At 36.8% G+C, this 12,943-nt stretch overlaps 1 protein-coding gene across 16 annotated transcripts in view; it reads right to left on the reverse strand.

Moving 5' to 3' along the window:
- The window catches only part of LOC136038156 (cubilin-like), a 321,162-nt gene that overhangs the window by 175,831 nt on the left and 132,388 nt on the right, over window positions 1–12,943 (reverse strand). For all 16 annotated transcript variants that reach the window (XR_010620136.1, XR_010620138.1, XR_010620137.1 and 13 more), the window contains 2 exons: window positions 11,094–11,256; window positions 7,234–7,433 (listed from right to left, as the gene is read on the reverse strand). Coding sequence is in view for 13 of the 16 variants with exons in the window: in XM_065721206.1 (XP_065577278.1) it covers window positions 7,234–7,433; window positions 11,094–11,256 (363 nt within the window). In the remaining 3 variants the exon portion in view is untranslated. The remainder of the gene's footprint in view (window positions 1–7,233; window positions 7,434–11,093; window positions 11,257–12,943) is intronic.

The raw sequence follows: 12,943 nt of genomic DNA on the forward strand, positions 1-12,943 counted from the left end.
ACTGGGTCAAGCGTTTTCGCATAGATATTTGAGCATCTGATTGTTGACCACTTAAAAGAAAAGTGTATTATGCCACCATTCCAGTTCTGGTTTCAGTCAGGTTTAGGTTGCATCCATGTCCTTAGAAGTCTCTGTAATATACTCAGAGATACAGTAGCACCTGAGAGCACTCTGGCTCTCGAAACATACGATGTTACGAATGCTTTTGGTTCCCTTATCCACTCGCAGGCCATGTTGGAGTTGCACAGCCGTGGTGTTAGTCTTGACGTAATTTTCCCATTGCATTATATGTATAGGCATCTAAAAGTTCGTTTGAAGTTGGAAACTGTAGTTTCGAATAGTGAGTTCCCTGTATTTGTCGGGATAAAGCAAGGAACCATCACATCACCGATTATCTACAACAAAGCGTCTCTTCCTACGCAGATTGGCCTACCAATTAGTTGCATTTCAAAAGGGTCGGATACATTAGTGCTTTGTTATACGGATGATCCGTTAAATCTGTGCCGGTCAATAGCTAGTCTTCAAGGGATTTTTCATAACCTATCTGATAGATATCTAGAAATAGGACTAAGTGTAAATGCTGCAAAGTCCCATGTTCTCTTCTTCAGTTTACACGGTAGTTATGTGCCCGATAGTGTCTCTCTAGGTGATAGTGAGGTGGCAGCAACCACTGTAGTAACGTATTTAGGTCTCCCGATTGGGTCTTCGATTAAGAATACGCGAAAGCTTTTGCTTTGGAATGCTGAACGCAAACTTAGAATTACTTATGCTAGTGTGTTAACATCGCCGCTTAATCTGGAACGGAAAACCCTTTCTCAAATGTATAATAGTGTCGCTCTCCCGCATATTCTATATTTGAACCCATTTTGGGACATTGTTACTGAATCTGATAGGCGAGTGTGGTGAAAGTGCAATTTTAAGTACGCGAAGTCTATGCTTCAGGCCCCTCGGTGGTTCAAGAATAGGTATATCGTTAACCGTTTTGGTGTGGTGGAACCGGTTCAGGTCGGGATGAGCAGTCTCAGAAACTAAGTAACCATTCCTCTTCTAACCCGTGGAAGTAGGTGGGACACAGGGACACAGCTACAAAGGCGCTTAACTAATATGGCGCGTAACAACTTACATGCGCGGGGGGGGGCTTGGGGGGCGTGAAGCGCCCCACCAACTAGGTGTTGAGGTGGCGCAGCTAGTATATACATATAAACAAGTTGTTTGTGGGTTGTCTGTCGAGTGACGTCATGTCATCATGTCGTAAGTTGTCTGTCTGTGTATCTGTAGAGTGACGTCATTATATGACGTCTGAATTATTTCATCATATACCAATTCAAAAACGAATGTATTCAAGCCGAAGTAGCTGAGTTGGTAAAACGTTATGTTCCAGGTTCCAGGTCTGAGAGGTTCCAGGGCCGAACCTTGGCTTTAGCATTAACACAAAAGAAGAAAAAAACTAAAAAAGGTAAAAACTACAAAAAACTAAAAAGAAAATACAAAAAAAACTGAAAAAGGTAAATAACCAAAAAAAAACTAAAAAAAAAGGTAAAAAACTAAAATCTAAAAAAGAAAACAAAACGAAAAAAAAGGTAAAAACTACAAAAAAAAACTAAAAAGAAAAAATCTAATAAAAAAACTAAAAAAAACTAAAAACTGAAAAAGAAAAAAAAACTAAAAAAAGGAAAAAAACTGAAAAATAAAGGAGAAAAAGAAAACTAAAAACCGGGACACAGGGAATATAAATGACGACCGGGACACTCAAAGAGAAATTACAAACTGGGACATAAATAACGACCCGGAGATATAAATTACGACTGGGAAACTACCAAAAAAAAAGAAAAAAAAAACTAAAAAAACTAAAAACTGAAACCAGAGCCATTGAAGACTTACGGGAACTACGTCAGAATCTAAGCGTTTTTTATCACAGATCAGAAAATAAAACTCATGTTTCCAAATGACGTCGTTTGGTGCCCAAATCGAAAATCCAGATCAATTTATGCCTACTTTCAAAGTAAAAGGGCAAATTTATCATAGAGCAGGGTCCCTTCTACCATTCTCAGGCGAGAATCATAAATTTTTACAATTGTACTTAATCAGTGATAGAAATTCTGAATTGAATATACGTTGCGAAATTTCTCCCAACGTTGAAAGGACAATCATTTCCCAATTGCCACATCTTTTCCAAGAAAATAATAATTTAGTGCGTCTGTTCAAAACAGCCATCGATTTGATGCCTACTGATACGCATAAAATTGATATTTCTGCTGACAAAACGCCTCCTGGCCAACATGTGCGTAGATACAATGCTCCAGCTATCGACGAAGTGGCAATCGTTATGGTCGGTGATCAGTTTTTACCTCGAGATATTATTCTTCATAAGCGAAACGCTCAGTTTGTAAGAATTGCTGAAACTCATCGATGCTACGATGCCCTACAATATCCTATCATTTTTTGGGATGGAGCCAACAGCTATCACTTTAATATTAAATTGATGAATCCAGCCACTAACAAAGAAATGAATAAGAAATGCAGTGCAATGCATTATTATTCCTATAGACTAATGATTCGGCAGGATGAAGACAATTATATTTTAAAATGCCGTCAATTGTTTCACCAATACGTCGTTGATATGTATGCAAAAATTGAATCAGAACGTTTGCTATTAATCCGTCTGAATCAGACCAAGCTCCGCTCTGAACAATACATTCATTTGATAGAAGCAGTTGTAAATGACGGTAATACCACAAACGTTGGAAGATTAACAATTTTACCTTCGTCATATGCTGGCAGTCCCCGTCATATGCATGAATATACTCAAGATGCTATTGCGTATGTTCGTCTCTATGGTCGTCCAGATTTATTTATTACATTTACATGTAATCAATCTTGGGACGAGATACAGCAGCTTTTACTTCAAGGACAATTGGCGGTTCATAGATATGACATTACGGCTCGTGTCTTCCGGCAAAAGTTGAAATCACTGATAAACTACATAGTAAAACTTGAAGTGTTTGGGTCAGTGCGATGCTGGATGTACTCAGTGGAATGGCAAAAACGAGGTTTGCCACACGCACATATACTAATCTGGCTACATAATAAAATTACTTCTAATGAAATTGATGATGTGATTTCCGCTGAAATACCTGATGAAAATGTCGATAAGGGGTTATATGATATTGTTGTAAAAAATATGATACATGGACCTTGCGGTGCACTGAACGAAAATTCACCATGCATGGCCAAAGGAAGGTGCACGAAGCAATATCCTCGACTTTTAGTATCCAACACAATTACTGGCAATGATGGTTACCCACAATATAGAAGAAGATCTACTGAAGATGGCGGTAAAACAGCAATAATAAAGAAGAACGGTACCACCATCGAAGTAGATAACCAGTGGGTTGTTCCATATTCCCCATTATTATCAAAAAGATTAATGCACACATAAAGGTTGAATACTGTAGCTCCGTAAAGGCAATCAAATACATATGTAAATACGTCAACAAAGGCAGTGACATGGCAGTTTTTGGCTTGCAGTCCGAAATCAAAGATATCGACGAAATCGTACAATGTCAGGCAGGAAGATACATAAGCAGTATTAAAGCTGTTTGGCGAATTCTTTCATTTCCGATACATGAACGTAGTCCAGCTGTTGTTCACTTAGCGGTACATTTACAGAATGGTCAACGTGTTTATTTTCCGGAATCTAACGTGCCACAAAGAGCCCTGAATCCACCGGATACAAAGTTAACTGCTTTCTTTTCGCTATGCGAAAATGATTCTTTTGCAAAAAAACTGCTGTACACTGAAGTGCCTTCGTATTACACGTGGAATACAAAAAATAAAGTATTTGAACGTCGAAAACAGGGTAAGTCAGTCGACGGCCTACCAACGATCTTCAAAGATGCCACGATAAGAAGACTCGACACCGTTCACCCCAATCAACATGAATGCTTCTTTCTACGCCTGCTTTTGGTGAATGTATCCGGTCCGACGTCCTTTGAACTATAAACGGTACTATACATGACACTTACCGTAGCGCATGCCAAGCTCTGAATTTATTGGAGAATGACCAACACTGGGATAACTGCATCAATGACGCGTGCGAAACGTCAACTCCAAATCAAATCCGTGCATTGTTTGGCATCATGCTAACAACTTGCTCTCGATCAGCTCCTACAGAGTTATGGGAAAAATAAAAATCAAAAATGTCCGAAGATATACTCCGTCGAAAACGGTTAGAGACATCAGATATGACTTTTAATTTTACATCAGAAATTTATAACTACACTTTAGTTATTATAGAAGATTTGTGCGTATGTATGGCAAACAAACCTCTTCAGGATTTGGGAATGCCTTCACCTAATCGTACCGCTGCTGTTTCGACATGCGTAGAAATGGATCGTGAACAAAGTTACAGTACGAGTGATCTATTGTCGTATGTACAAAATAACATTTCCAAGTTAACGTCGGAACAAAAAGACATTTATGATACGATAATGCATTGTGTCGATAACAACGTTGAAGAAATTTTCTTTTTGGATGCGCCAGGAGGTACTGGTAAAACGTTTGTGATAAAACTGATTCTGGCATCAATTCGATCAAAAAATAATATAGCGTTGGCAATTGCGTCGTCCGGAATTGCCGCAACGTTGCTGCCTGGTGGAAGAACTGCTCATTCCGCTTTGAAATTGCCTCTGAATTTGCATTCTCCAGAAACTCCCACGTGCAATATTTTCAAATCATCTGAGATGGGTAAAGTATTGCAGCAATGCAAACTTATTATTTGGGACGAGTGCACAATGGCACACAAAAAATCGCTCGAGGCTCTGGATCAATGTTTGAAAGATTTGCGAGGGAATTCGAAACCCTTTGGCAGCACATTAATATTGCTTGCGGGAGATTTCAGGCAAACATTACCGATAATACCTAGATCAACTCCTGCAGACGAAATGAATGCTTGCCTGAAAAATTCTAATTTATGGGCACACGTAAAAACATTAAAATTAACTACAAATATGCGTGTCCGATTGCAAAACGATGACTCTGGTCAAACATTTTCAGATCAATTGCTGGCAATTGGAAACAGAAAGCTCCCAGTAGACTCAATTTCAGGAAGTATACAACTACCTGCTGAATTCTGTAATTTAGTGACGTCCAAAAATTAATTGATTGAGAAAGTATTTCCGAATATTCTAAACAATTATAAAAATAATAAATAGCTAAGTGAAAGAGCGATTCTTGCACCCAAAAATATAGACGTCCACGAAGTCAACAATATTGTTTTGACCAAGATTAGAGACCAGGCAGTCCTTTACAAGTCAGTCGACACAGTTTTGGAACCAAATGAGGCGGTTAATTATCCATCTAAATTTTTAAATTCCGTGGATCTTTCAGGGTTTCCACCACACGTGCTACAACTAAAAATAGGCGTACCAATAATACGGTTAAGAAATATCAATCCACCAAAGCTTTGCAATGGCACGCGACTTGCCGTAAAAAAAAAAAAAAACAATGAAAAACATAATAGAGGCAACAATCTTATTCCTCGCATTCCCATGATTTAAACGGATCTGCCTTTTCAATTTAGATTGCAATTCCCAATTCGATTAGCATTTGCATTCACCATCAACAAAGCTCAAGGTCAATCATTAGAAAAATGTGGTATAGATCTTAATACTGATTGTTTTTCCCATGGACAATTGTACGTTGCATGTTCGAGGGTCGGTAAACCTGAGAATCTATTTATATGCAGCGAAAATTGGACAGCGAAGAATGTTGTATATTCGCAGGTTTTACGCAGTTAATTTGTATTGTATCTATCTATCTATCTATCTATATAAAAACGATTTGTGTGTATGCATGTTTGTTTGTTTGTAAAAAGAGCGTTTGCATGTGACGTCATTATTAGTACAAAAGGCTTTGAATATGCACAGAGAATGGGAAAGCCAAGAATGTTGTATATTCGCAAGTTTTACGTAGTTCAAAACACATATATAAATCTATCTATATTCATAGGTGGTACACAGGGACACAACTACAATGGCGCGTAACTAATATGGCGCGTAACGACTTACGCGCCACCTCAACAGCTAGTTTTTATGTCATTATAAGCCAAAAGGCTTGCGGCTAAAAGAGAAAGTAAGAAAAGAAAGCGTGCTGAGGAATCACAAGAACAACATGAAAACAGGCTTGCGTTTCAAAGGGAAAGTACCGAAAAAAATCATGCCGAGAAATCACAAGAACAACGTGAAAACAGGCTCGCGGTTCAAATATATAATACCAAAAGATAGCATGCCGAGGAATCACAAGAACAACGTGAAAACAGACTTGAGGCTCAAAGAGAAATTACCGAAAAAAATCATGCCGAGGAATCACAAGAACAACGTGAAAACAGGCTAGCGACTCAAAGAGATAATGCCAAAAGAAATCGTACCGAGGAATCACAAGAACAAGAAAAAAATGGGAATGTGTAGCGCCCCAGGAAAAGTTAAACTTCCTCAACTGGCTACACCACCAGAGCCATTGATGACTTTATGACGTTACAGACTGAGACACCGGGACACAAATGACGACCAGGACACCGGGACACAAGGAATATAAATGACGACCGAGACACTCAAAGAGAAATTACAGACCGAGACACCGGGACACAAATGACGACCAGGACGCAGGGAATATAAATGACGACCGGGACACTCAAATAGAAATTACAGACCGAGGCACTGGGACACAAATGACAACCGGGACACCGGGACACAGGGAATATAAATGACGACCGGGACACAGGGACACGACTACAACGGGGACGCGGGAAGGGCACAGGGGGGATATATAAATGACGACAGCGACACAGGGAAAATTCGCTCAGCAATGACCATCAACAAAGCTCAAGGGCAATCAATAGAAAAATGCGGTATATATCTGAATACGGATTGTTTTCCCATGGACAATTATATGTTGCATATTCAAGAGTCGATAAACCTGACAATCTATTTATATACAATGGGATTCTATTACAGACAATGGGACAGCGAAGAATGTTGTATATTCGCAAGTTCTATGTAGTTAAAAACATATATATATATATACCTATATTCAAAGGTGGGACGCAGTGACACAACTACAATGGCACGTAACGACTTGCGCGGGGGGGGGGGGCTTGGGGGAGTGCGAAGCGCCCCCCACCAACAGCTAGTTAATATATATGAATATCACCACTAGTAATATACTCTTACTTACCTGCACATAATCATGAAAACAGGCATCTTGAGGAAGTGGTAATACAAATGACTCCACGTCAAAATGCGAAAAGGTAAGGTTAACCTTATTTCCAATTGGTGCAATTATATTCCAAGTGCAGTTCTTTCCATGAGGGTAAGGATAAGGGAAGCCAGGACTTTCAATTACTCCAGTGATACCATTTAGTTCTACGTTACAGTCTAAAAATACAACGCTATTTTAACTTGTTTAACTATAGAAATAATCCTGTTGAATCGACTTTAAATGTAAAACAAATATACATATTGAAATAAATAACATATTTTACAAGCAATTACATTTAATAAGGACAATTGAGGTGTGACACATCTTACTCATATTACATTATAATTTTTGAATGTAAAATACGTAATCTCAGTATCTGATCTACATATAGAGAAGTGCAGTAGGCCTGATTGATCTAGAATGACCCCTCTTCCTGTCAGTAATAGTATGAGAAGAGTGCTTAAATATGAATTCGAGTGTTTCAAAGCTTCGGTTCTAAAAGATGTTTTGTTTCACGGAGTCCAGTATTGTTGTTCAGTCATATATTGCGTCATATTTTTAATATATTTAATGAATATAACACTAAAATCCTCTCACTTACTTGAGATATGGGGCAGGCAGCTCAAATGCAAATTTATTATTTAAGTTCACAAATCTAATGATTTATGATATTGAGATACAAAAAATATCTCGTAAGGCTAAAAGAAAAATTTATGTAGTTGGATTTAAAATTCATAAGGCTACTATTAATACGGCCACCAACAACTTATTATAGTACCAAGCTACTAAGGGCTAACACGAACGGACAATCTCCTCATCTTAGTCCATCAGTGCTTTGGTCTTTACTATTACTCATGAAATTCCACTTTCATCTACATTCGTTCTCATAGCCTCTGCCCTCCCCCATTTGGGGACAGCCTGCTTCTTGTTAGACCTATATTGATGATAAAAAACGCATAATATTTGCCAATATTTCATTCTTCATCAGAAAAATGTGGTCCAGTCATGTTTATCTTTTCAATATTGCAAAATGAATAGAATAGAGCAATGTTCGGCGCGCAGTTTATTGTTTGATATACCAACAGTCAGACTATTACCTAAAACCATCCTTTGACAATTCCTCACATGTTTTTAATATTAATTTCTAAGCCTGTTTTTGCACCCTGAAATCACAAATCCCCAAAAATACAGTAATTTCACAACCGCTATTATCTAGGATGCTGAAATCAGCTCCCTAACCCAAGTTTAGGAGATTTTTACCTTCCGTTTCCACACTTTGCTGGTCTTTGCTGTGTTTTTAGCCCAAAGTCCATCACAACAATCCATAATATCATAAATACGACACAGTCTCACTTACTCCTAAATTCAGGCCAGTTCACTGTAAACCTGAAAACCGTGATTTTCTAATAATTTTCTTTTGATTATTCCAAGAAGTGTTTAGGTTTTCGTTACGGTAGCAACGTTGAATATTTTTCATCCGTAAATACTTAACGTTAACAATCTGTTAACTCCCATAGACAACTGAATCCTTAACCTCCTTAAGCTACAGACTTTTATAGTGAATAGCGAAAAAGACCACACTACCTTTCAATCGCAAACATCAGAGCCTCTCGTCAATACCTCGTACTTTACGCTAAATCTCAAATTTCGTTCCCATTCCTTAAGAATGGCCCAAAAATCACAATTACCGTTTAATTAGAATAAATAGCTTTTTTGAAATTACTAAGAATACTTTAGCGTAAAAAGGGTATCGAGAAGGGGACGAAGCCCCCCGTAAGTATAATAATTTCTTTTTATTTTAATTTTAAATGTTGCTCCTTACTTCCAATTGTAAAAACTTTTTCTTTGTTTAATTTCTTTTTCTTGTCTTTAAATAATGCTGGAAAGTCCAGTACCCCCTTTATTGAAATTCTCTTCACCCTAGAACAATTTCTCCATAGAAATATCTTCCCATGTAACCACCCCCCCCCCCCACTCTGACTCCCCCACCAGAAAATAATCCTCCCCCTTAAAATGTCAGTATACTTCCAAGTAATCAATACTATATGTAAACGCAAGTCAGTACAACGCAAGACAGAGGAAATCTAATTTGAATTTAAATCTTAAAGACTTGGGAATAAGATTTACAAATTTGCAAAGTTCCAAGAATTTACAGCCCTTGGACATAGGGCCGAAAAGTTTACAGGGCCACCCCTTCCATAATAACCTCATATGCCCTCAGGACATAGCTTATAACCCTTACCCCCAGGTTCTGGGAGGTTGTGTTAATCCCAAAGGCCTTATTACATAATATTTGACAAACAAAAGTGTTTAGGTTTTCGTCACAGTTGCAAAATTGAACATTTTTCTCCCGTGAAGATTGAGTATTAACAATCTATTGACTCCCAAGGACAAGTAAATCTTTAAAGGAAAGCCAAACTTTCTAAAGCTGTTTGGTGCATTTGGTTTTCAGCTTAGTTTTCGCCGATTCTTTACTTTCATTATTCTTTTTTTATTTGGCACCAGCTACTACCAAAACCACGATAGCTCTGTACGGAGGTCTTTTTCATTGAAAATTAAATTTGAGACTTTTTCAAAATTTTTAAGATATATATGGTTGTTGAAGTAATCGTTTATCCGATTCAAATACTCAGGTTTTATTTTGTGCAAAGTTTCCAATGACACAAAATATGCCATCTTGAATGAAAAAGGACACCAAAAATGAAATCTAATTCTTTAAATTGTTTAATTTAAAATTTACATAACTTTATACGTCTTAAAACATTGGGGAAAACGGCAAAATCAATTTTGAATAAAAAAGATCTACAATTTTTAATTTAAAAATTTTAGTTGGCACACACGTCTGCCAACTCCAAAAATAAAGAGCGTGTGTAAAAATCAGTAGAAAATTAGGAAAAAAAATTATCATGATGGAAAACACAACTATTAATTGGCAGTAAACTGGGTTAAAATCAAGTGCTTTAACGAATGAAATTACGTAAGAATAAAGGGCAGTCTTAACGTATTATGAAAAAATAGAAAAAGTGCACACATAATGAAATAGCTAAAAATCTAAGCTATGATAAGCATTAATTTATTAATATTACTGGAACTATTCGAAGATTCAAATTATAAAATTCAGTGCAAATATTCAATTCGTTATTCTGCTTCAAAAAAAAAGAAAAAAAAAGAAATAAAGACATGACATATTCAGGTGTAACAAAACGACTTATATTGGAATATTACCTTAATCCAACGGTTTTCAAAGTTGACTGCGGCCTAATCTGTTCGTCTTGATTCATGATAAGCAATTAGACTAGTCCATGTAGAATAAAGACAAAAAATTCTTTAACGGAAAACTCAAGACATTTCTTCTTTGAATTATTTGCACAATTCTGCAATATTTTGATTTTTTTTTTTTTTTTTTTTTTTTTTTTTAGTACAAAAACTGTTATCGAATTTACTGAATTAGTTTCTGCATAAGTTTCCGAGGTTTGACTTGGAAACACTGTTTAACGTTGTGCATGAATTCTGACTTTATTATTTTGTAGCAACAAAAAGAAAAAATCATAGAGAATTTGGTTTTCAGGTATGAATATACCTAAGATGGAGCCATGGGGCGAAAAATGTTTTACATTTGATGTCCTTGATATTTGAATGACCGGAAGTCAAGTATGAATATACCTAAGATAGAGCCAGGTGGCAAAAAATATTTTACATGTGATGCCCTTTGTATGAGTATTTCCACAGATAGAGCGAGTTGGTAAAAAATGTTTTACTTTTGATGTTTTTGTTGTTTGAGTAACAATAGTGGGGTTTTAGAACTAGAATAAATTTTGCAGAACATTTTGGCTTACTGGTGTCAAATCTGGCCATGAATCCTCTACCAGCGAAAACGGATCCTGCTGAAATATATTTGACAAACAAGCTTTTTCCAGAGCCAACAATTGGTTCAAGTGGTGGTCTTGTACCACAATATTTTCCTATCCGTTTGGAACGAGAATGGGCACCATCATATACCTGTCAAATAAATTTTTTTCAGTTTTAAAACAAATTCAAAGTGAATTTTCCTTACGATATACAGAACTAAGTGTTTAAAATTAAACACTCACACTAAAACTAATTGACTAGAAATTACTTAAAATTTAAATTATCTATTTTGCTGCTTGTATATACATATATATACTCTTATATACGAGAGGCTTCTATATATGGATTCGCACTGTCGCATTTATTCTAAACGCAGACGATTTGAGCCTTTTCTTGATGTCATGACGTCCAAATGGACCTTAAATTAGAAGTGGTGCCTTTGCAAAATTTAGTTTTTTGTCGGCTTGTCTTTTGTCACTATGAAAGACATATCGGCGAACCTTTGTTTCTTTTAATTATTCAGGAGGTGGGACAAAAACTTCTTTTTCTTTCAACGCTTGATTTAGTCCATGTTTTGATTTCCAAAGATATGGTAGGCATTGATGACCTTATCCGTGTCAAAATTCAAAACCTAATAATCATCGCTATCATTTTCGACTTGTTTCGTTCGTTTTACTTCGGCTTGTCTTTCGTCATTATGAAATACATATCGGCGAACCTTTGTTTTTTTTTTTTTTTTTTTTTTTTTCAACAAAGGTATGGTAGGCATTGATGAACTTATGCATGTCAAAATACCGAACCCCATCAAGAATGCTATCATAATCAATTTTGACACGTTTGCTGTCGCATGTCTTCTAACCACGATTGTGCTTGCTTTTCATTTTCATTTTTAACTTGCTCACATGCTCGGTGTCGCATGTATTCTAACATCGTATATCTTTGCTCTTCATTTTCATTTTTGACACTCCACCTCTGTTCTACTAACCGCGTGTGTATATGAGCTTCATCTTCATTTTTGATTCACTCACATGCTCGGTGTCGCATGTACTTCAACTGCGTGTGTCTTTTCTCTTCGCTTTCGATTTGACTCACTCACTTACTCGGTGTCGCATGCCTTCTAACCGCGTATGTCTTTGCTCTTCATTTCATTTTTTTTTTCACGCTCTAATTTTTTTTTGCATATCTATTAAGCTTCCGTACCTTTGCTCTTCATTTTCCTTTTTGACCCGTTATTGGATTTTAATTTTTTAAGACAATTTAGCAATGGCTTTGGTTTTAGCTGCCCGTATTGGTGATGTCGCAATTGATGATCCAGGTCGTAGATTTTCACGTCTTATCACATTTGATGGCTCAGGTGTTGGCTCCAAGGATTCATCATTTATAGACTATAACTACAAATTTTCATTTTTGGGCCTTCCAACAGACATTATATTACATAAATAGTTTGTGCGTTGGAAACTCAACAATTTTATTTATGCAATGACATGACATCATGTAAGAAAATGCTTATATTATGTCAAAAAAATATTATATGATGTAGCCTACTAACATAATACATGACGCGTTTTTCAAGAACCAAATTTAAGGCTCTTAACGAATATTTTCAGACTTCTGACCTATCTAGATCGTTTTTTATGCGAGAACATTCCAAGATACAAATTTAGAGAGAGCCCTTATAGAGTTCAGATTCTGCCACTTGGCGTATATCTCTGGACGTCATGTGTGCCGCATTGTTCCAACACACTTGGCACTATTTCAGTTACTTTTGCGACCTGCCACTTGGTGTCCTTGATTTTTGAGAGTGGGTACCCTTCGGACAGTTCTGAGATTGCTAATA

This window comes from Artemia franciscana, chromosome 17 (assembly GCF_032884065.1).
Source record: "Artemia franciscana chromosome 17, ASM3288406v1, whole genome shotgun sequence".
In the NCBI taxonomy this organism is placed as follows: Eukaryota; Metazoa; Arthropoda; class Branchiopoda; order Anostraca; family Artemiidae; genus Artemia; species Artemia franciscana.